The sequence below is a fragment of the Elgaria multicarinata genome, chromosome 15, assembly GCF_023053635.1.
Source record: "Elgaria multicarinata webbii isolate HBS135686 ecotype San Diego chromosome 15, rElgMul1.1.pri, whole genome shotgun sequence".
In the NCBI taxonomy this organism is placed as follows: Eukaryota; Metazoa; Chordata; class Lepidosauria; order Squamata; family Anguidae; genus Elgaria; species Elgaria multicarinata.
The window spans coordinates 21,163,293-21,188,467 of NC_086185.1; the positions used below are offsets into that span (position 1 = coordinate 21,163,293).

The following is a 25,175-nucleotide window of genomic DNA, read 5'->3' on the forward strand; positions in this document are numbered from 1 at the left end:
ATCTGAAACCAGCCAAAGGTTTAATTGTGTTTGTGGGTCTTCAATAGTTCTCTTCCATGCCCACACAAAGAGGTAGAACAATAACTACTGATACTGACACATAGTTCAGGGAGGGACAGGGGTGGTGCTTCCCTGCTCCCAATCATCGGAAATTCACGAGCATTTGTGATGTCCAGCTGCCTATTCTGTGTTAAATGTACATATATATGCAAAGTTAATGATTTATATTAAGCATAAAGTTCCAGGAAGTAAGTAGGCTTCAATGTCCTTACAATTTCTATGCACAGGTTGAGTATGAAAGTAGAAGAAGGGGGATGTGAATGCCTGAGTGCTGATTGGATATTGGCAGGGAAGTGCTTGGATTGGCTGGGTGAGATGGGGAGGAGCTGGAGAAATATAGCTCTAGATAGATAGATAGATAGATAGATAGATAGATAGATAGATAGGCTGAGCTGACAGGGAGTGTGTGTGGGGGGGCGGGGTTAGGATTCTGTGAAGTGAAGGGTAGAAGTGGGGTAGAGAGTAAAGGAGTGGTTAAGGAATGTGTATATGATTTTGTGAGGGGAACAGAGATATATGAGAGAAATATATGATATATGGAAGAAGTGGATGATTAAATGAGAATAAAGATAGTTTTATAGATAGTAGTATTCTATAGATTGTAAGCCTATGCGGCAGAGTCTTGCTATTTACTGTTTTACTCTGTACAGCACCATGTACATTGATGGTGCTATATAAATAAATAATAATAATAATAATAATAATAATATAGTGGAACCTTGTAAGAAAGAACTGACAGAAACCAATCCGCTTAGAACCCTGTAACCATACACATTTCAACTGAGGAAACCAAAAAGCTTGTTCACACACTTACTTATAATAAATTCTAATTACTTTCAAACAACCTGTGTGGTCTGTGGAGGAGTGACTGAGGAGAAAGCAGTTAATGGTGGCAGTGGAGTGTTCAACTGAGGGCTAGGTTGCTGGGCTGTAGAGCTGTGGGGCCTAAAAAATAAAGGCGAGACAGGAGCAGCAGCAGTAGGCCAAAACCCTCACACACATTGTCAGCACAGGGGGGATTGAGTGGTCCTGAGTGCTAGTGGCATGGATAGTCCTGTCAGGTAGCTTGTGGGTGTCTCAGGTGAAGCCAAGACATCACAGGTGGGTAGGATGTCACAGCATTCTTGGTGATATCTCAGGATTGGATCAAGGTTTGATGGGGCCTGACATATCCCCTAGCCTTTACCCATCCTCCAGCTCCAAAGAGGCAGAGGAGACTCCCTCTGTTAACCCATCTCCTGCTATGCCAGGGCCTTCCAGTCCAGAGGATGTGCCTCTACTTAACCCTCCACCCCACCCCATAAAAGCCAGTGGTTACAAACCAGGCAGTAGCCCTTTAAGAAACAAACTGCTTCTCTGAGGGGGTGGAGCTAACTAAAGGTCTTGAGCTGCTGGCTTTATAAGGGTTCAGAAAGCCCTTGATAGTTGCTGAGTCAACAGGTTACCTTGACTGAGTCTCAGCTAACTTGGAGCTAGCCAAGGTACTAAAAGAGCCTGTGTGGTCTAACCTTGACTTGCTATTCAGCACAAACCTGACTGGACCAGACTTGAGTTGACACCAAGGGCTTCGCCACACTTAACCTGATCCAATGGGATTTGACCCCACTTGACCAGACCTGATAGGATGTATCCAGACTTGCCCTGATGGGGGTCTTGTGTTTCATGTGCTTCTGGGTGCTTTGAAAAATGTCAGGGCAGGGCCCTGGGCAAAGAAGCAGGGTGAACCAAAGGATGTATGAGAAATTGGTTTCAGTTTGTTTTTGAACACAATTTACCTAATTTTCACCTCCTGGAACTGAATATGGACCCAAGTCTATACATTTTTGATGCAGTTCGCAGAACACCAACAAAAAAGGCATTCAAAAATGCCCGTGAAAAAATCCATACTTTTCACCCACACAAACACACTTTAATCATTGGGAGAAAATGCATACATTTCAAAAATGCACTCACAATCAATGCAAACATGGGAGGGAGGAGAACGCACTCAACATCTGCACAACTTTTTGTGCAAAAAACAACAACAACCCCAAAGCTCACAATTTCAAATGAGCTTCAAGGTGGAATTTGGTGAACCTCAATGAGCTGTTGCTTTGCTGATTTGCAACTTCCTAGGCTGCCTGGTTGTGGTGGCTGTGCTCTGAGCCATGTTGAGCAGCTCAGTTGAGACACTCTTTTAATTTTCTGCAGCGTCCCAGAACCACGCTAAATCAAGGACATAGTGAGAAATCAAAAGGTTAGCTAGTTCCAGCTGCTTAGAGTGCAGGGCCAGAAAAATAAAATGAAGGGGGGGCCCAGGGCAGGCATCAACAGTGACCCCTGCCAAGGTGCTGGGTCCCTTGCAGCTGCCCAATGATACCAGATACTGATGTCCGCTGTGCTATAGAGCATAGAGAGTAAACAAAGAGACTTGACAGTGGTGAGAGGGTGAAGGCTCAGGAACATCATGACTCCTTATCCTACTTCCCCAAACCAAGAAGTAGGTGTACTGTTTATGCAAGAAAGCAATTATATGCAACAACAAAAAAACCATGATTCCTTTGGAGCTGCACGATTGACTGTTCTTGACACAAAAATGAGGTGATCCCCTGCCCCAGTTTAGAATTGTGCTGTCCTATCTGAAGAAACTATGTGCACCCAGCTCTTGCCTATGAACAGAGGTTAACATCACCACGATGAGTGAAGATCTTTTGAGTTTGTCTTTGGAATGCAGAGAAATGCTGTTTTCATGCTTCAGTTCCACAGTGGCTCATCCTTTTCGTTTCTCCTTCTGTAACGAAAGCCATGTGAGTAGCTTTCAGGGATGCAGTTCCTCCTCTTCTGCCATGCTGCTTTGTGGAGCTGTGCTCATGTATTATTACACACCCGAAAACATCCGTCATGGCAGCTTTACAACAACAACACAGGCTCCAGCTCTTCCTATGTTGACCGGAACTTCCTATAAAACAGAAGGTGCTTAGTTAACTTCTTCTATTGCATTGGTTTGGCTTGTTGATTGTTTAATGTGCTTTGGAAATTCCCTTCCACGGCGTCCTGGCCGTGGAGAGGTAGTTGCAGGCAAGGGGAAGAGAGACGTGCTCCCTCCCCATTGGGGGGATATTTGGCGCCATTGGGCTGGGGATTGGGCAACCACACTTATATAGGGCAGTGGGGCCTAGCCTGTCAGGCTCTTCAAAGCGCAGCTCCTTCACTGTAGGCAGTGTGGGTTTTACCTGCTCACCCTTTTAGGGGGCCAAGTAGGAATTTTTGGCACATAGTCTGATTGGCCTGGGCTATGCGTCCTTTCACCTGCTTCACACTGTAAGTGGGGAGAGAGTGTCTCAGGAATTAAAATTCTGATTCTGGTTAATTTGGGCGCATTTGGCTCAGGCTGGTAGGGCGGGCACGCTTAGAAGAAAGGGATGGTGATCATTCTGTGGCACTGTTGTTTGGTGTCAGGTGATACCTGAGGTCTTCCGCTAAGGGTCGAGTGGCCCCAGTGGGGGGATAAGGCCACTTGTGAGGCCGACTCTCATCACTCCATCCGGTGTTGTGCGACCCAGGTTGTGAGTGGCATGGGTCAGTCTACCCACCCCAAAATGGGTATGGCCTGGGTGTGGTGATCATCTGATGCCACTCACCAGACATAGAATGCTTCACCCAATATAATGCCTAGCTAGTGGCTGGCGTAGAATAGGCCCCGCCCAGTTTCCCTTTGCAGATTTTTAATACATGTCGCCCAAATTTTATACCATATATAGTTGTCTCGTCTCATTATTTCCCCTTTCGCCTGCAAAGGGCAGAATCTACCACCAGAGGGAGATGATTTTCTACCACCTGTAGAGAGATTTTGCACTGAATGCCCCATGCCCTCCAACCACTAAGCCATACTTTTCTTTACCTAGTGCACCACCTAAACTTGATATCCGACTTTGCTAATATAAGGTCTGTCATATCTCTCTGTCTGCTTCACTTCAGACAAGAGGCAGATCTCAGTTATTGAGTTATTTGTAGGAAGTACCAGAGAAACGTTGACACTATGTGGCTCTTCAACTGTGCTGGCTGGAATTAAGTCTAGATGGACTGGAGGAGGATCCATCCAGGCTATGAGCAAGAGAATCTGCATCCATTTTATAAGCATTATGTTTTCAAAAACAGACAGTAGGCATTGCTTTCCTATCCCATAATTCATTGGTAAGTGTAATCTGATACATAGAATCATAGAATCATAGAATAGTAGAGTTGGAAGGGTCCTATAAGGCCATCGAGTCCAACCCCCTGCTCAATGTAGGAATCCACCCTAAAGCATACCTGACAGAGGGTTGTCCAGCTGCCTCTTGAATTCTTCTAGTGTGGGAGAGCCCACAACCTCCCTAGGTAACTGGTTCCATTGTTGTACTGCTCTAACAGTCAGGAAGTTTTTCCTGATGTCCAGTCGGAATCTGGCTTCCTGTAACTTCAGCCCATTATTCTGTGTCCTGCACTATGGGAGGATCGAGAAGAGATCCTGGCCCTCCTCTGTGTGACATCGTTTGAAGTATTTGAAGAGTGCTCTCATGTCTCCCCTCAATCTTCTCTTCTCCAGGCTAAACATGCCCAGCTGTTTCAGTCTCTCCTCATAGGGCTTTGTTTCCAGACCCATGATCATCCTCGATGCCCTCCTCTGAACACGTCCAGCTTGCCTGCATCCTTCTTGAAGTGTGTTGCCCAGAACCGGATCCAATACTCAAGATGAGGCCTAACATGTAACACTTACCAGTGACTAGTTCATTCAGGCCAGATCTACTCCAAGCAGGATATAACATTTTGAAAATGGTTTGAAAACTGTATATGGAGTGTGTTCTGGGCCACAACAATTGTCACTACTGTTATTTTTAAGCAGTAACATAGATCCTGCCCTAGTCTGCAAATCCTCATGTTGAGACTGGAGCGAAACTGCATCCCTCATAGCCACAACATATGGTCTAATTTTGGGAGTTTTCTGTTCCTCCCCCCCATCCTCTGCTTTTTGTGCCACCTCAGCAGGTGAAGAGTTTTGAAGAACTTGGACACTTACACAAACTTTTGTGGCATTTTGGCTGGCCCTTATACAGTTTTTCTGGGTTGTCACAAACTGTGAGTTGTTGTTGTTTTAGGTTCACAAGAAAATGCTTACACCATTTTTGTGTACGTTTCTCCTAATACATGCATTTTTGTATGCCTATTTGCATAATATTCATATTTTTTGCAAACAATTTTCTTAATACAATGCACTTTTAAAGTCCCCCCCCCCAGATTTGTGCATTCTTACATGTGTTTTTGATGGAAGAGCTGTATTGCCAAATTTGGAGAAGCACAAAATTCAAAGGATAACTGAGTTGTCATTGTCATACTTGTTAGAAAGTGCAAAATTGTGTACATTTTTATTAAAATGTGAACTACATGGATTTCTCCCCCACTCCTAAGAACAAGTAGAGTCACTGAAGAGAACAACCCATCTCTGAGCAGCTGAACATGGTAGAGATGGAGAAGAAAAGGTTAGCTCTGTAAAACTTACCTCTGTCCATTCGTTGTTTTGTGTGTCGTAAGATTCCACTGTGTCCAGGTAGGTGTGTCCATCATAGCCACCAACTGCATATAACCTGTCTCCAAGAGGGCAGATTCCCACAGCATCCCGAGGTACACTCAAAGGTGCTACAGTAGTCCAAGTGTCTGTTTTGGGGTCATACCTAGAATATTTTGCCGACAAAGTTAACCAATAATAATTTAAGACTACCTTTTAAAAAAAAACATACTTCTCTTTCTAAACCCATAGTAAGTTTATCTGTTTTTATGGGTCTCTATGGCAATTATTAGTGAGGGAGGAAGCAGCAGCCAGGCACCTCTCCACCGGGCCTGGGTCCAGCTCCAGCTGAGAGCCCCCTCCCTCCTGCTACCAACTGTCTCTGCAGAGGCCACCAGTGAGGGAGGAAGCAGCAGCCAGGCATCTCTCCACCGTGCCTGGGTCCAGCTCCAGCTGAGAGCCCCCTCCCTCCTGCTACCAACTGTCTCTGCAGAGGCCACCAGTGAGGGAGGAAGCAGCAGCCAGGCACCTCTCCACCGGGCCTGGGTCCAGCTCCAGCTGAGAGCCCCCCTCCCTCCTGCTGTCAACTGTCACTGCAGAGGCCACCAGTGAGGGAGGAAGCAGCAGCCAGGCACCTCTCCACCGTGCCTGGGTCCAGCTCCAGCTGAGAGCCCCCTCCCTCCTGCTACCAACTGTCACTGCAGAGGCCACCAGTGAGGGAGGAAGCAGCAGCCAGGCACCTCTCCACCGGGCCTGGGTCCAGCTCCAGCTGAGAGCCCCCTCCCTCCTGCTCCCAACTGTCTCTGCAGAGGCCACCAGTGAGGGAGGAAGCAGCAGCCAGGCATCTCTCCACCGTGCCTGGGTCCAGCTCCAGCTGAGAGCCCCCTCCCTCCTGCTGTCTCCTGTAACTGCTGAACTTTCCAACTAAGATTGTAGTGCCTGAATTTGCTTTCCTTTTCCCCCTCCTCCTCCTCCCTCCCAATCCCCTTTCCTTTTGTGTCATGTCTTTTAGATTGTAAGCCTGTGGGCAGGGACTGTCAAGAAATACTTTTGTAAGCCGCCATGAGAGCCTTTTTTGGCTGAATGGCGGCATAAAAATACTTAAATAAATAAATAAATAAATAAATAAATAAATAATTATTAGAACATAGGTCAACTGAAATGCTTCCCTTCAATTTAGCCATCCCATGTACAGGCTGTGAAATGGTGGTGGATTTTGCTGGTCAAGAAAGGGAATGTGCATAAATGTGGATTTTTCACTCCACTTACTGGCAACAGTATTCACTTTCTCAGCTGGTGGGACATGCCATTTCGCCGTAATGTTCCTTCCAACCCATCCTCCCTGCTCTCCCTCTGATGGCATAGCCTTGAAGCCAAATCAGAGTAAGGGCAGGAAAAATTGCTCCCCACTTTTGCCTTCACTCTGATCTGGCTTCAGTATGACATCAAAGTGAGGGTAGAAAAAAGAAGAAAGGTTTCCTGCCTGGAGAGGAAGGAATTGATGGAACTTTGGGGGAGGGGGGATGACACCAAGCTGAAATGGAGAGTGGTAAAAGAACAGGTGGTGATGGCAGCAAATGAGTAGTGCCATTTTGGGAAACCCACCATGCCCTTGCAAACTTGGGCTGAAAATGTTCCATTAGGAAGTTTAGATTCACGTACAGAGTAGTGAAAGAAAATCAGGGCATCTGGTCATGCCTTCTTTAGCCACTAGAGGGCTCTCTAGACTCATGAACTAGTCCTATCTTGCTGGTGGTCACATTCTACTAAGTAAAATAACAGAGGTGCGGTGTAATTTGGAGATCAATGCAGCATGTCAATCAGCCATTCCTTATTCCCTTTCCATTTCAAGGACATCAAGTAAGCATCCCAAGGAAAAGCAAGGCAGTCCTTACATAGTTGCTACAAATCCCAGTATACTGTTGAAAGCTAAAAGGTGGATTTCGTAGCACATCAAAGATGGCAAAGAATTAAACATCTTTGTGCCATACCTTTCGACGCAATCAGAAAGTCGAGAACAGTGGTTAGAAGCCGGAGCATCGTGGCCTCCTACCGCGTATAGAAACCCATTATAGGTTGCAACACCGACTCCTCCTCGCCGCTTTGACATTGAAGCACACATGCTCCACTTGTTGGTGTGGGGGTCAAAACATTCCATGGATTTCAAGCAGGAGCTGCCATCTCGCCCTCCGACGGCGTACAACCTACAGCAATCAACCACAGGAGGAGGAAGTGGTCAAATCAGCGTTTTGTCTAATATAGGGACGTCTGTCACTAGAAAACCTGTCTCTTTTTTTTCACTCAATGGAACTTCACAACTCATTTTGCATTTGTGAGCTTTCCCCTAAACTCCAGGAACAATTAGGGTCGGATTTATGCAAAGTATGGCCAAATCTGAATGAATTACACAAATTCGGCCATGGCATGATTTGTACAAATTCAATCATAGTTTGGGCAAACTGTTCAGAGACTTGTGCAAATTTCAGGAGCTTCCCCCAAATACGTAAAACTCCTGGGAAAACTACAAACAGACTCAACTCACTGCAGATCGAGTTGGGTGTCACAGTAGGAACCAAAACAATGTCCATGGCCCGAATCTAGGAAAACTAGACTTGAGGGTGGAGTGTTCTGTTGGGAAAGGGTATTCCACAGAGGAACAGTTTCATTTCTCCGATCAAGATTTATTCCCTGGTTAAGTTTTATTTCTCCAGTTAAGTTTCATTTCTTCAAAGTTGGAACAGTATTTTGTGTTTTGTGGGAATAGGGTATAGTGAGAGAGACAGCCAGAAAAGAGCCAGAGAAAGACCAGACCATAAGGAAGGAGCAGAAAGATGCAGCTTGAAGAAGTCTAGGTGCACCTTAGGATAAAAGAACTTCCATTTTTGCAACTTTTATTTTATTTTAATGTCTTTGACCAATCAGCTCTATTGACTAAATACCTTCAAGTGTAATTTGCTTGTTCTTATTAACTAGTAAACTGTTCTGTTAAGCCACAAGTGTCTGGAGTGTCACTCACCCCATGTCTACAGCCTAAAGCCGCCGTTACTAGAAAGGGGGAGGTAAAAAGAAAGACGGATCTCTACTTAAGAAAGTAGAGATCCTTAAGGAGTTGCTCAAGGGGCCCAGGTCATAGAAAGAACCTTGATAGTCATACATACTTGCTATTCAGTGCTGCAACGCCCACAGTGCTCCTCGGAGTCGCCATGCTTGCTACGTAATTCCACTGCCGGGCCTGCGGGTCCCATCGTTCGACTGTGTTTAAGTAGCTCCAGCCATCATGGCCTCCCACAGCGTACATGGGTCCTTCAAGCATCGCTACACCTTAGGATGAAAAGGGAGAGTGGGAGGCAAGCAGAAGACCAATAAATATTGTTAATAATAATAATAATAATAATAATAATAATAATAATAATAATAATTTTATTTCTAAATCACCACTCCATCCTGACTGAGTCGGGGAACAACAGCAAGTATAAAATATTAATCAAAACACAGTATACATTGTTGAAACTTCCTAAAAACTTCCTAAAAACATACTAAAAGCACCCTAAAAGTATCCTAAAATTCCACTGGATAGGCCTGCTGGAAGAGATAAGTCTTAATAGCTTTCTTAAATGCTAAAAGACTGTTAAGTTGACGAATCTCCTCCGGCAGGCCGTTCCAGTCTGGGAGCAGCAGAGGAAAAGGTCCTCTGAGTAATGGTGGTCAGCCTAGTTTTGGCTGGCTGAAAGAAGTTCTCCCCAGAGGACCTGAGTGTGCGGGGCAGATTGTGCAGAAGGTGATCCTGCAGGTAGCCTGGACCCAAACCATGTAGAGCTTTAAAGGTGATAACCAACACTTTATACTTCGCCTGGAAACTAATCGGCAGCCAGTGAAGAGATTTTAAAACTGGTGTAATATAGTCACCCCTAGGTGTACCGGTGACCAGCCTGGCATATTTTGAACTAGTTGAAGTTTCCGGACTAGGCACACAGGTAGCCCTTTGTAGAGTGCATTGCAGAAGTCGAGCCTCAAAGTTACCAGTGCGTGCACTACCATCTTTAGGTCTTCCAACTCCAAGAAGGGGCGCAGCTGGCATATCAGCCGAAGCTAATAGTAGGCACTCCTAATAGCATGCATTTGTGTATTATGTTTGTATCCTGGCTGTCCACCCAATGGATCGACAGCTGCTTTGATTGCTGTTTTTCTTGGTAGAGAGGAGGGTTCAAATCAAATAAATAAATACAATAAGGGGTATAACTATTATAAGTGTAATATAATAGTTCAGGCTGAAATACAACACTCTGCTGCAACAGGAAAGGACAGGACTAGGAAGCCCTCTTGCACAAGTCTTTTTCATGCACAAACTCCAGATCAGATGCATTGGGTTTGAGCCACGCCATGCAAGTTCTTCCAGTGATGGTGGACCCATGGTGGCCGGTTCACTTAGGTGAGCTGAGAGGAGACATAGCTCAGGGTGACAGAGCACCTGATTTGTATGAAGAATGTCCCAGTTTCAATCCCTGGCTTCTCCAGGTAGGGCAAGGAAAGGAATCCTGCCTGAAATCCTGGAGAGCTGTTGCTGCCAGTCAGTGTCAACAATACTGGGCTAGATAGACCAAGGTCTGACAGCTTCCTAGGTTCCTAAGCATTTTGCTTTTTTCAAGAAGCAATGGAAGAAATGGCTCTTGCTAAAGAGAATGGCTAATATCTATTGCATCGTGGGTGTGACCACTCCTGCAATGAAGCTTTGGCACTCCTAAAAATAACCCAGAATGAGTGAAAATGCTTGTTTTCACAATGAGGCAGGTCAGTGGTGCTTTTCCAGTCATTTCCATTATTTTTTTAGGAGAAAGAACACCCCATTGCATGAGCGATCATTCCTGTGAATGCAGCAAAACCAGCAGAGGTTGATCGGTCCTGTTGGATACTGTACAAAGCAGCCCACAATTAGCAATCCCCGGAGAACCACCAAGTTGCTAGCAGATGCTTATTGTGCAATGACCTGTCTGTTGCCAGATTAAGTAGAGAATAATTTTGCAAATGCTCTGTCAACCTTACCTAAGCCATGCCTGTGGGTTGACATCGGAGGCATCACAGTCCAGGCTTTGGTTACTGGATTGAAACATTCGACGGTGTTGGATGTTTTCAGACCATCTCTTCCTCCCACGATGTAAAGCTTGTTGTCAATCACAGCAACGCCAAACTGTAGCCGCCTCCCATTCATCGTTCCAATTTGTATCCAGCTATTTGTTCTCAAGTCATACTTCTCGATTGTGGTGGTGCCTGTTGAACATATAAAATGTAAATCTGATGGGAGGCATCTCCAATTCTCAAGACTCTTGCCCAGTCAGCAGAATGAGTTTTAATTGGTGCGGCAATTAATTAGTTTGCTAAAAGCATGGTTTTGAAGCATTCTCTTGTTTTTTAGAATAACCTTCCCCAACCAAGTGTCCTCCAGATATTTTGGAATTCGGATCCCTCCCAGCATTCCTGGTAGGTGGCCTGGGGCTGATGGGAGTTAAAATGACTAGGAGATCTAAACTCAGTGCAAAATGTACAATTTGGCTGTTTAAATCAGGAGTGGGCAGAAGGTAGATTGCCAGATGTTTTGGCTGCCAGTATGGCCAATAGATAGGAAGTAGGGCTGTGCTCCACCTCAGACCAAGGCCCTGAATCCAAGCCAGTTCTGGTGAAACCCGAGGCAGCCCAAAGTCAAAGCCAATTGGCTCCGAAGCTTTAGGCCACCTCAGCGTTTTGGAGATGGCCCTCAGCGGGTCCCTTACCTGCTGCCTCCGCCTCTGCAGAGGCAGCAGGTAAGTGAGGAAGGGGGAGGGGAGGCTTCCGCTGCCACCAATGCATAAGCCGCGGCCTACTTCCGGTCTTATGCAGCGGCAGCAGGGGAAGCCGCCAGACACAAGGGCGGAGGCAGCACCAGTTAAGTGGGGAAGGGGAGACTTTTCTGGGTGTCAGCTGTGCAGCCCAGCTGTGCAGTCAGCACCCAGAAAAGTCTGAGTTGCCTTGGAGGGCCCAAATTTCACCTCAGCTTCAGTGCCAAGGCAGGTTGGGCAACTCCCGAACCAGCCTCCAAAGTGGATAAGGGGTGGGTGCACAGCCCTAAAAGGAAGGCCAAAACAACTGGAAATCTCCTTCCTGCTCACCCCTGATTCAGATAAATGTTTAGAATGTACAGTATGATGTTTGCTAGTGGTCAATAGCAAGATTATGAAAAATGAACTACATGCTAATAGTTGGAATTTTCTGATGGAAAATGATAGTTTTCCTATATATGTGATGTTCCTTTGTTTTTGTTTTTCACAGTGTATTTTTGTTCTGTTTTGTTAATGTTCACAATAAAAAAGGGGGGAAATAATTGGAATGGGGAGAAGGATTAATAATTTGGAGTGAGGAATTGCGACGGCACCGAACTCACCCAGAAGGCCTTGCCTAGCACACCCTTCTCAAGCCAAGCACCACCTCTGGAAAAGCCTGAGGAAAGGGTAAAAACAACACAACCTTTTCCCTATATGTGAGGGAACAAGGTAAAGGGTTTTGGAAAATAGGTTCTATTGATGAGGTACTGAACTGCAGGTGTATTGTTAGATGTTTTTACACTGGGTAATATAGCAGGTAATAAATCAGAGCTGACATGTGGTTTGTGGTAAAAGAACACAAAGTTAAGTTTATTGAAATTTAACAAATCTTTAGTATTTCAATTTAGATCAAACCTGCATATTTTTATATTCAAAACAACAATCCCAAGTCCCTTAAAATTCTACCCCTTCTCACTCCTCACACCAAACACTCTCACGAAGCACAAGCCAGACTAAAACTCCCAGACTAAAACCAAACCTCAAAACTACAACCCACAATCCCCTCAGCCAACCTATTTATACTCCTCCCTCGCCTTCTCTCACTGCATCACTAGCCACACCCACTCAGTCAAACATTCCACACTCACTAGACATACAAACCTCAGACATACCTAAGGGACAGAAAGGTGGGTATCGCCACAGGAATGCTTAGGACTAGGAGTGTCAAAGAAATCTGCCCCAGAATCAAATGAGTCTATTTCTATGAATCCAGCCCATGGATTCCACAGCACCCAGCTTTTCCCAAGGCACACCGATTCCGCAGACTTGCAAACTGTTGTTTTGCTTTGATTCGTTTCTTTGTTTGGTTGGTTGGTTTTGTTAGGTTTTACTTTCCCAAATTTTCCCCAAATTTAATTTTAGCAAAATAAATATTAAAAAAAAAAAAAGCTGAACATAACATTTGCATTGTGGTGGTGGGGATTTGCACATTTTGCTGGATTTTATTTATTTTATTATTATTTTATTTATTACATTTTTATACCGCCCAATAGCCGAAGCTCTCTGGGCGGTTCACAAAAATTAAAACCACAGTAAAACACCCAACAGTTTAAAACACAATTACGAAATACAGTATAAAAAGCGCAACCAGGATAAAACCACACAGCAAAGTTGATATAGGATTAAAATACAGAGTTAAAATAGTAAAATTTAAATTTAAGTTAAAATTAAGTGTTAAAATACTGAGTGAATAAAAAGGTCTTCAGCTGGCGACGAAAGCAGTACAGTGTAGGCGCCAAGCGGACCTCTCTGGGGAGCTCGTTCCACAACCGGGGTGCCACAGCAGAGAAAGCCCTCCTCCTAGTAGCCACCTGCCTCACTTCCTTTGGCAGGGGCTCATGGAGAAGGCCCCCTGTAGATGATCTTAAGGTCCGGGTAGGTACATATGGGAGGAGGCGTTCCTGGATTTGCACATTTTCACAGGAGTGAATTTCCACAAATGCAAATTTGTGCAAAACCTGGAAATTAAGGGGGGACTGATTCTGTCAATGCGGAGATGATAAAACAAAAGGCACCTGAGAATCTGCAAAATGCAGATAGAACGGATTTTGCAAAATCCGCACATCCCTGCCTAGGATTTAATTGTATCTTGTAGCTAGGAATAATCTATCTCAATACATATTTTGAGCCAAGGATTTCATCGGAACATTCAGGAAATGCAAAAGTCCACATGGTAGTCCAGGAGTCTTGCAAAGAATTCCAATTTGCTGTTCAGTTCATATCGGAATTCCCAAATATCAATTTTTTTCAAGCATCTAGGTGTGCATGTAGCATCTAAAATATGTTCTTATGTCTTGCTCAGGTGTTCATTTTGCCTTTCTGGGCTCTAAAATATTACACAATTCAGGTTTGGCTGGACATAAGCCCAGGATGTCTCAGCTCTTTCATTTCTCCTTTGTGTATGAATATTCTTAATGATTTTTTTTCCCTTTCTAGCATTATAATTAGGTGCTTAGTTACCCATGTCTCAAAAAATTGCACTATTTAGGGACTTGTGACTCCTATGAGTCACTTCTATGAATCACTTGTGGGCTGTAGGTGCCTCTCAAAAAGCTCTGTTTAGCCTCTAGCCAATAAGCAAGGTCGTCAGAAAGCGACTGTGACATTCTCACATCACCTTCTGGCAAACCAGCAGAATTTATTTCTTGGTTCCCTTTCTTAGGGGTTTATGAATAAAATATTATTAAAGCTACCAGCCAACCAACTCTTTGTTAGGCACATTGCTAGTTATTAATCCAGGATGGTTAGTAGAAATTTCATCTATAGGAACTAATAGTCAGGAAATAGTTCTTGATACTTGGAGAACCCTGTGTAGTCTCAGCATAGAAACCTAACCCCAGTCCCTCAAATTACCTCACCCAATGGCTTCATGTAGACCAAGCATATAATAAATAAACAAGGGAGAGGGCCTTCTTAATGGTCCCCTCCTCCCAATTATGGAATGATCACCCTGACAAGGCCTGCCTGATGTTAACTTTGCTGTCTTTTTGGCACCAGGTCAAGACTTTTCTCTTCTCCCAGGCATTTAACAGCATTTAACAGCACATGCTGAGTTTTTAACTGACCTGAGAATAGTTGTTTTAAATGGATATTGTTGTTTTTTTATACTTTTGGTGGTTTTAAATTTTGTATATCTGTTTTGTAAACCACCAGAGAGCTTCGGCTATGGGGCGGTATATAAATGTAATAGATAAATAAATAAGCATGGGCAACTATGGGACATCTGGGTCCATTTCTACCCCCCACCAGATCCCCCTGTGGGCTGCACCTCCCCTCCCCCATATGGTACCAAAATATAAAGTAAAAATAAAATTAAAAATTAAAAAAAAATGGTGTCCAGAGTGGCTACAGAGCACCCAAAGGGTCGAAATTTGCTTGCTTGTGTGCTAATTTTGATCCAGTTAGTGCTCTGTTGAAGCTATGGAGCACTAAAGTGGTCCAATATGGGTCAAAATGGCCACTCCAGATGCCCTTTTAATTGATTTAACAGTGCTGGGGGGCAACAGGGGGAGGAAGGGGCCACATGTGGACATGGGCCACACATCGTACAACCCTGGTGTAGATATTAAAGAGGAAAAGGGATGAAATGAAAGGCTTATGGAGGCTCAGGTTGAGGTCCAGCATCAGAGGTAGGCATCCTTGGGCACCTTCCAAGGCCCACATTCCCTGCGGGACAGCCATTGCGACCCTTGGTGCCTCCTGGCCCTGCTACTCCTCTTCCTTCATGTCACTGCTGGTCCACATGCCTTTTCCAAGCAGTGACCAGTGTGATCCGCCTTGTGCTGTCCCTCTGGGCAGTGATACAAATTGAGTCCAGGGGGGAGAAGGAAAGTGAATGGGTAGAGGAGGCAGAAGGGCATCTGCTGAGAACATCTTGCCCAGGCATCTGTTCCCACCCCCAAGCCTGAAGCCAGCACTGCCCATGTTCTGATCAGGTGGCCTCTGGTTAACATATATGATGGGCAGCTTCATCACTACCCCTGTTTCTAGACCTCTCTAAGGCACCTTAGTCAGCCGTATCTAGGCATTGGGTTAATTAAATACCCAGCATGTTAATTTTCACATTGGCGTTCAAGTTTTCGATTCATATTTGCAAGTTACAATTTCAGGTGGCTTCCTAGACCCCGGGAATTGTGGAGGAAATTTGAAGTCTCAATACACTTGAGAAAATGAAACGCTGATGCTTTCTACCACAGCATACTTCAACCAGAACACTGGTATCTACTGGATTTAAGAACGAAAAAAAGAAAGGTGAATAGACAAAGAATTGCAATTCTAAAGAAAGGGGCTAGTGTGGAAACAAACTCTGGAGAACAGGAATGTAAAGGTAAACTAGAGTCTTGCTAAATCTATCTGTGAAATTCCAATTCATTCAACCAGTGACCGCTTAATTTTATAGTTACGGAGCAATAATCTTAAGGATTGGGGTTTCAACTTTGAAATCTTGTGTGTCCATTATGATTCTGCAAGAAATTCAATGCATTCCAAAGCATTTTTTCCCTTAATCTTGAGGATGTAAAGTACTGTGTTACTTGACTTAGTAAAGACGTGAGCAACTACAACTGGATGACATTAATATTAATTCCATATAACAACATGCAGCACAGTAACAAGACGCTGTGTATGAAATTAGTTCAAACATCCAATCTCAGTCACTTTTTCCGCAATAGCAAGTAACGCTACTACCTCTTTGAATATTTCCTTGGCCGGTGTGGGGGAGGGGGACAGGGACACTGTAGTTGTGAAGTTAAAGGTCTTGCAGAAGAGGGGGATAAGTATATTCTCTGCTGTTAAAAATAGGCATACTATTGTATAAATGGCAGGTAATTTTGGCTCAGAAAATGCAAGTGGGACAGATTTTTAACTCTGCCTAGGGCACAACGTTGTCTAGTGAAGGCAAACAGGACAGTCTCAAGGGATGTGCTCCACTTACCAAATGTGTTTATGATTGGTGAAGTCTAGCAGGTTTTGAGACTGGGTTGTCCCTAGGAGTTTTGTCCTCCACACCCAACCAAATCCCTTGCTGTCACTCTAACCAATTCAAATGTCACTGCAAATGTCAAAAACACACCTCCTCAGAATGATGGGAGAATAGCGTCGAGGTGATCTATACCTGAAGAGATTGTGCTATTGTTCCATTCTCCCCACCCCAGGGGGAAAAAAAGTTGGAATTTTGTAAGTTCTCAACAGGGAAGGAAGAACTGCAGGGGGAACACAGGAAAAAAATTGCCTTGATGCAAATGAGCTTCTCTGGACAAGCCTGTTCAGCCCACGGTTTCTACTTCCAGTTTTGGTGCAGAATTAAGATCAGGGCGATACATGAAGTTATGCCCTGACTTTCCGTGCTTTCCACTACATAACCTCTAGGTGGCAGTGTGGTAGAACATAATAACTGGACACAGGGATTAGTGATTTGATTTGATTTGGGGGGAAATACTGGATTCTCCGGCCTCCAAAACAAAAACCCTGCAAAATTGCTTTTTAAAAAATGCAAGAGAAACTGGATGGTGGCAGCAATACCTAAAGCTCTCATAAAGAATCAGGAGTGAAGAATGATGAGCGCACAATAAAAATCTCATCTAAAAAAGCTCAATGTGATGTGCCTTGTAAAATCTGAGCAAACAAGGAGTGGCCATTCCAGAGTCAACACTTGCTATTGAAGCACTACTGGTGTCAGTGCTACAGAATTATATTTCTCGAAGTTTGATTACTGTTCCCAGGGATGGTTGGTTTCTATTTATCAGTTTGGGTTTCTCTTTGTTTCTCTTTTTTCCAATCTCAGGCCATGGCTAGACCAGGCCTATAAATTTCTTTTTTAAAAAAACTCACCATTTGCGCACAAGCGCTCATGCGCTCCTTTCCCTTTAAAACCCAAAATCCAAAATGGTGGCCGCGATGTCGCGCACCACGTGTAAACGAGGGCGACGATCTCGCGATCATAAGATCGTGAGGTCGTCGCCCTGCAACCCCCTCATCTAGCCATGGCCTCAAATTTGCTTCACTCCAAACGTTGAGAATTTTTCCAAACTTAAGTATGGTTTCTCCTGTACTTTAAAATTTTAATCTCAAAAGTTTGCATGAAAATTAGTAGGCATTTTTGTGTACATTTCTTTTAATGTTTGCAGTTTTATGTGACTTTCGCCTCAGACAGACATTTTTTTCGCAAGCACTTTTCCAAAGATATGCATCGTGTGATGATATTTTAAACAGGATATAGATTGTTCTATACATGCTTCCGTATTATATGCATGTATGTACACACATTTTGACTGGGGAATTTTGTTGTTGCAAAACTGCACATTCTAAAGGGTAACAGAGGAAGTTGTCTACACCTGCCTTTCCCCCCGGGATCGTCCTGGGATCGTTCCTTGCCTCCAAATGCCACACAGGAGATCCCAAGAGCAGGCAGGGATGATCTCTCCATTTTCCTAGGATAACCCTTAGGTGCAGAAAGGGCCAGAGTTTCAACTTGTGCATTGATTCAAAAGTGCAAAATTAAGTAAATCCACATTCAAGTGTGAACTGAAGAAATTACGTCTCCGTCCCTAATTTCTACTGTTATAGAAATTCATGCTACAAGTGTTCTAGTAGTTGTGTGAAATGTAGGAGTAACAGGGAAGGACAAAAATGAGGTGCAAACAACCTGTCATCGAGATAAAGAAAAGGGTGAGTGGGTAGGAGACCCCAACTCCTAATAGAATTCCCCGAAACAATTGTGCTGTGTTCCCCTTCTACTATCCTTCCCTTCGCCCCCATTATTCTTGTGAAGGATAGGGGAGCAAAGTTGCGCCTCTAAGCTGTTGCTATGTGATTATGAAACCTGCCCTCTATGTATGCTTCATTGTTTCAAATCTGCTGTGCCAGGCTCGGGTGGGGAGGGCGGGAGCTGGTGGCTGCCTGCCTTGACCGGATCTGCCTCCCACTGGCACCTGGAGATTATCAGGGAGGTGGAGAAACTAACGGGATTCAGCTGTGGGAAAAAGAGGTGGGCCTAGCCCCTGTGGGAAGGGGTAGGCAAAAGCCCAGGAAGGGCACTGGTTGGTTGGTAAGGGTCATGGGGCAGGGGGTCCAACGAAGAGATAAAAAGCCCCATGAAGAAGACCCTCCATCTTCCTTGGTGATGCTAGGGTGACCATATTTTGGAAACCAAAAAGGACGACAACATGGTTGGCCCCCAAGGGGGTGTGTCCAGCACCAAGGGGGCGTGCCCACCCGAACATAGCCTGGGTCACATGTCTGATTTTACAGCACACATTTAAGACAAATCTGTTCTACATAACATCTTAATGTTAAAATCACTGAAATAAAGAACAAGTGAGAGATTCAATGTATCTGAAATTAACTTCACTCACTCCTACTTTTGTAGGTTTTGCTGTACTTTGAAGCTTTTGCTGTGCTTTGTGTGATACAGTCTCCCCTTCCCTCAAATATCTTTTCTGACTGTGTCTTCACTCATTGCAAGCTGCTGTTGTTGTTAACAGGCTTTGCTACTGCCCGGCCGGATGACTGGCTGGCTTTTTTTAATTTCATTTTTTTAAAAAAGCTTGTGTATAATTGTCACAAGTTTCTCTACTCTAACAGTAGGGTGGGTGTTGTGGCAGTTTACCTAAAGACTGGAGATCCTCTTAATGCCAAGGGCTGAAACTGCTCAATATGCAAAACCCCAAAGAGGAGGTTTGACAACCTGAGTTTGAAGGATATGGCTCCAGCAGTTTTAAAACACAATAATTTTAAAACTTTGAACTTTTTTTAAAAAATCCTAAAAAAACAATGGATGAACAGATCTGATTCAAACCTGGCATGGCTAAATCTCTCCTTAAGAGCTATCATGCTGCCAACTTTCAGCCCTTTATCTTTTAAAAATGTCATTTTAAAAAAATAATTTTAAAACCTCAAACTTTAAAAAGAAATCCTAAAACTCAATGGATGGACAGATCTGTTTCAAACTTGGCATAGCTAAAGTCCTTGTTAAGAGCAATCATGGTGCCAAGTTTCATCTCTTTATCTTTAAAAATAATATTTAAAAAAAAATCCTCAAATTTTAAAAAATTCCTAAAAATCAATGGATGAACAGATCTGTTTCAAATTTGGTATGGCTAAAGCTCTACCTAAAAGCTATCATGGTGCCAACTTTCAGCTCTTTATCTTTAAAAATGACAGTTTTAAAAATAATAATTTTAAAACCTCAATTTTAAAAAAAATCCTAAAAAAAAATCAATGGATGAACGGATCTGTTTCAAATTTGGTAGGACTAAAGCCCTTCCTAAGAGCTACCATTGTGCCAAGTTTCATGTCTTTATCTTAAAAAAATGACAGAGTTATAAGCATTTTTGTTAATTCCCATTAGAGCTGCTCTTTGGAAAAATCCGGATTTCTCCTCCCCCTCCCGGATTTGTCATCAAAAAACCTGGACAAATCCAGGCAAATCCGGTCATATGGTCACCCTAGGTGATGCGTGCTTATGTCAAATGGGAAGATCAGGTCCAGGGCAACCGGAAAGGGGTTGCCTGGAGTTAGAAAGGTTTTTTTATGTTTTAACGTGTTTGATTATTCTGGAGAAGGCTAGTCGTTGCTTTGGCTGGGTGTGGGGACATATGATTGTTTATTGGGGTAACGGCTAATTGTTAGAGCTTTTCCTCACCTTCTTTCCTCACTTCCTTTTTCCTCATCTCCCTTTTTAAGAGGCTGTTTTACTGACCAAGGCCTTATGTGTTAGTTTTAGTGATTGCAATAAATTTGCTTTGGTCCCTAAATGTGCGTCTGTGTGTTATTCCCTGAACATCTGGCTAGTCCCGGTTGTGGACAAGTCTAGAGAGGTGGGTTGTCTGGGAGTTCAGGACGTTTGGTCCAGGAGCCTACCTTGCAGGGTTGTCAAGTGGACCCTGACATCCGTTACAGTTCTAACAGCCACAATGTCACAATTTATAACTCATGCTAGCCATCCTTTCTCGTCTCTCTGCTTCACTTTCTCAACCCACAAAAATGCTAGTTCTAAAAAGACAAGAAAATCAAAACCTCCAATGAAATGATGAGTTTAACGAAGCACCAAATTTACTCCTCCCCCCCACACACCATTTTTGTGTGTCTTACTCCTTTTTCCTTTTTTAAGAATGTTGTAAGAATGTAGTTGCACTTGCATTTTTTAATTTTTGTTTTGTTTTATTGTTTTCTTTGGTTGAAACTTACAATAAAAATTGATTTAAAAATTTTAAAAAATCTGGATGGGGGCTTGCACCTACTCTAGAGTAAAAATGAAGGTGGGAAAAAGACGTAGCTGCTAGACATGGGTTCACAGTAATGGCTGTTTTGGCCCTAAGAGTTGGACTTTAAAGACAGGCTTAATGTAGTGTGTCCTAAGCTTTTCTATGCTAGGGTGACCATATTTGGGAAACCAAAAAAGAGGACACCTAGTGTGTGTGTGTGGGGAAGCAGCTTTCTGAGTCCTGCAGAAAGTACGTTATTCCCCCGCCACCTTAAAGAACCCGATTGGAGTGGAGGAGGGGAAAGGATTTCATTCTGCACCACCACCATCCACTCCAATTGGGGCCTTTTCTATAATGTCCACGAATGACCCACTTTCCCCTTTAAGACCTCAATTGGAGCTCGGGGTGGGGGAATGATGTGCCTCAAGAAAGCATGTCATTCCCTCCTGCCATGCCAATGGCAGCCTTAAAGGGGAAGGTGTGTCATTCCAGGACATTATTGAAAATGATAGAAAATCCCCCCTGACACCATGGAAAGAACAAAAACCAGGACAAATCCGGGGAAATCCTGACAGTTGGTCACCCTATTCTATGCCAGAGACCACTTGGTCAGATGGTGGGCTTACCTTTGGTGGCATCCATGCCCCCCACAGCATAAAGCGAGCCAACGGTGGACTTCCTGGGCTTGGTACGAGGACTCTGCATCATTGACCTCCTTTCTGGGAGCAGGTGGTATTTCATGGCTTCCATGAGAAGTTTCTGGCACTCCAGGTCATCAGTAAATATGGGGCTGTTTTCCAGATCTGCTAATAGCTGGGACACACAAAGAAGTCTTTCAATTCCTACTGAAATCGTCAGAGGGTTATTTCTATCTAGGACTGCTTGGTTTTTATGGGCCACTGGGCATCACAATATCAGTGCAACCCTGAACCAGCCACCTGAACTACTCCTCTTCCTTACTGCTGCAACTGCTTCTCCTCCTCCTTTCCCTCTTCTGCAACACCAGGGCCTAACTTACACCAAGCAGGATATTGCACTATGAAAGCGGTATTAAAGCGGTATATGGAGGCAGGAGCCACACTACTGCTTTATAGCGGTATTGAAGTGCACTGACAACTGTTGGGGCCCATTGACACATACCACATACCACTTTCATAGTGCAATATCCAGCTTGGTGTAGATTAGGCCCAGGACTTGGTCAAAAGAGGGACGGGAGAGTGAGTTGGGCAGCAGCCATGACTGAAATCATGTAGACAGTGTGTGTATTAGAGTTGAACAAAATGGTGGCATTCTGCTGCAATTTGAGGGAGAGGTGATCTAGTTAGCAGGTCAGCAGTGGACCCCCTGAGCTCCAGTAGATGCCTAACTATGCTGGCTGCTGGTGGTTCACAAACCTGTTCTCTGGCCTTCTCCACAGGAAACCCATGAAACTTTACACTGGCCCAGTTTGCATGATCACCACAGCCCACCACGGCTATTTAGAACACAGTGGGTAGTGGTGCATGGCAATGGCCATTTTGAATATTCAAGCTATGATGGATGGTCACCATGGCTTACTTTGAAGTCCAAACCCAATGAGGGTGGATTGTTGGCATGGTTAACAAACCACCGACAAACCATGGGCTGATTTTATGCCCACTGCAATTTGCATATTCAAAATGGCCACTGGCATGCACCACAACCCACTGTGGCTTAAAGAAGCCATGTGCTCATGCAAACCAGGCCAGTGACTCCCTGTCATTGCAGCTTCAACCTTCTTGCCCTTGCTTCAAAACATCTCCCCACCTGTATGGGACCCAGTTACTTCCCATAGTCTGATCCTAAGGCACTCTGATAATGTCTGGATGGAAGAATTATGTGAATATAGCAATTGAGGTTCACCTCTCTTTCTCTCCCTCATACACACACACACACACACACAGAGAGAGAGAGAGAGAGAGAGAGAGAGAGAGACTGTTTCTACACCTGCCTTTTCCCCAGGATCATCCCAGGATCATCCCTGTGCATGCAAATGACACACAAGGGATCCTGGTAGCAGGCAGGGATGATCCCTCCATTTGCCTGGGATAATCCTTAGGTGTAGAAAGGGCCAGAGAGAGGCTATGATCTCTCCCTTTTTGTACGTCAAGAGTTGGCAATCCTATTCCCTTCCACAAAGGGTTATAGTCATGCTGTAGATGTTTTGGCCTTTCAACATTACATTGAATTAATTGACAGTGGCAGGTATACAGGGCTGTTACTGTACAGATGCAGGGAAAGAGTAGCAGCCCTCTGTTGATTCTTAGGCCACAGCTAGACCTAAGGTTTATCCTGGGATCATGCAGGGTTCGCCCCTGCCTGAGCACTGGATCCCCTGCGTGTCAGCTAGGTGAACAGGTTTGACCCCTGGACAATCCAGGGATAAACCTTAGGTCTAGCTATAGAACCATGGTCAATGGTGTGTTTCCACCTAGGAATTGACACCTAGGAACATTTTTCCTTATCTCTATGCCTTCAAACTCTTACTCAAGGCCCCCACAAAACTTTTTCTGGACTTCCCTAGAATTCCCATTCCCACAATGCATCACTTCCCAGTGGCGCATGTGGTGACTCACCTGTGGGGAGAGCAGGGGCAATCTTATGTAAGAGAGAAGCATTCCCAGCTCCTGCTGCCTGTTCTGCAAGTCATGTCGAACCCACATCATTAATGCCTTGAAGATCGATTCTTCATCCGGAACATTGATATCATCGCTGGACAGGAGTTTTGCAATTTCACCGGCAGGCAGCAAGAGAAATTCCTGATTTTTTATGACTTCGGTGAAGTGCTCCTAAGGAGGGAAATAAAAATAACTTAACAGTGCATTTGCGTTTTATTCATTCGTTCACTTATATTGCTTGTTATCCAGCTTGATACTAGAGCCTCAGAGAGGGTAACATGTTGTTATAAATGGCATATCTGCATACACCTGCATACACTCAATTTTCCAAATTCCAAGCTGGCTTCTTTGGCTAGAGGTCTGGTGAATCTCCAGGGAATGGTTTGAGATGTTGCAATGGTGTCACAATTGATCATCCAGCTAATCTTAAACTTCTTGTTGGTGCAGGAAGTTTTAGGATTGAGCCAAACTTATTTTTCTTCATAGAAATAAGTAACTTTAAATTGCATTCCTTGAAATTGTATGGGGATGGAAGATGAGCTTTCCTAAACGAGAGCTTGTACACAATTATTTATTTAATTACTTATTTAAAGCATTTTATTCCACTACTTTGCTGCCGCCCCGCCCCCCCAAAAAAACCCCATCCTCTCCTGGAATGGCTTATAAATAATCAATAAAAGAAGAGAGAATTAGCAATCTTTGCTAACAATATGCAGCCAGTGGTCTAGAGCTGATGGTACTGTATAGTAGTTGTGGTCTAGAGCAGGCGTGGACAGAAACAGACAATCCTCTAAAGTACACTATTTTTCTTAAGCATCTCTGCACTGTGAATAGACATTGAAAAGGAAAAGGCAAGGAGAGAAAGCTACATTTCTTGGGAGTGATAAAGGAGACGGTGGCCTCACTCCTTCCTGCTCTTTGTGATGCTAAGCAAATAGGAAGATGGGGGTGTCGTTGTAAATGTCAAAAATAGCACAAGCTGTTTATAGGAAACGATTTTATCTGTGGAAGCAAGATTTCCAGGCAGGAAACTGTTAATAGTCTACATCAATAATAACAAAGGTAAAAGAAACGGAAGGCCTTCTTGCTGGGCATTTGGGTCTGTTTTGGAGACTCAAGGGCAGGGTTTCCATTTGCGACAGAGGGCTGATGGAGATGTTTCAGTGGCAAAAGTGTGGTTCCAATCCCACGGCTGTTCAGATCATCATGGGGAATGAGGGGCACAGGGCATTTCCTCTCCCCTGTCCTGCTGATTCTGCCCTGTATATTATTATTATTATTATTATTATTATTATTATTATTATTATTATTATTATTATTTGCATTTAGCCAAAGCTCTCTGGGTGGTTTACGAAGATTAAAACATGGAATATTAAAAAACAAATATATGAAATTTAAAACCATAAAAAGCAACAACAACAAAAAAGCAAACCCATTACATACAATATCTATCTATTCTGGGTCAATTAAATTGCTTTTAATGATGCACTGGTTTTAAATATTTGAATTAGTTTTATGTATTTTATGGTGTTTTTATTTGTGTTGTACCCCGCCTTGATCCAGAGAGGCGGGTAACAAATAAAATTATTATTATTATTATTATTATTATTATTATTATTATTATTATTATTATTATTATAAAACTCAACATATGCTGTTAAATGGCTGGGAGAAGAGAAAAGTCTTGACATGGCACTGAAAAGATAATAATGTTGGTGCCAGGCGAGCCTTGTCAGGGAGATCATTCCATAATTGGGGGACCACCACTGAAAAGGCCCTCTCCCTTCCTCCAAGCTTCCAACCTGGGTCTACTTCTGGCTGCAGGACCCTTTCAGCCCAAGGGCCAGATTCCATTCCGGAGAAGTTCTTGGGAGCTGCATTCCAGTGGTGGGCATGGCCAAAA

At 43.9% G+C, this 25,175-nt stretch overlaps 1 protein-coding gene across 1 annotated transcript in view; it reads right to left on the minus strand.

Moving 5' to 3' along the window:
* Positions 1-2,467: 2,467 nt before the first annotated feature.
* Positions 2,468-25,175, minus strand: part of KLHL4 (kelch like family member 4) — a 60,212-nt gene continuing 37,504 nt past the window's right edge. The window contains exons 5-11 of the mRNA XM_063141936.1: positions 23,231-23,443; positions 21,263-21,449; positions 10,622-10,846; positions 8,740-8,902; positions 7,573-7,785; positions 5,576-5,747; positions 2,468-2,998 (exon numbers count right to left, since the gene is read on the minus strand). Coding sequence (XP_062998006.1) covers positions 2,939-2,998; positions 5,576-5,747; positions 7,573-7,785; positions 8,740-8,902; positions 10,622-10,846; positions 21,263-21,449; positions 23,231-23,443 — 1,233 coding nt within the window. The 3' untranslated portion in view covers positions 2,468-2,938. The remainder of the gene's footprint in view (positions 2,999-5,575; positions 5,748-7,572; positions 7,786-8,739; positions 8,903-10,621; positions 10,847-21,262; positions 21,450-23,230; positions 23,444-25,175) is intronic.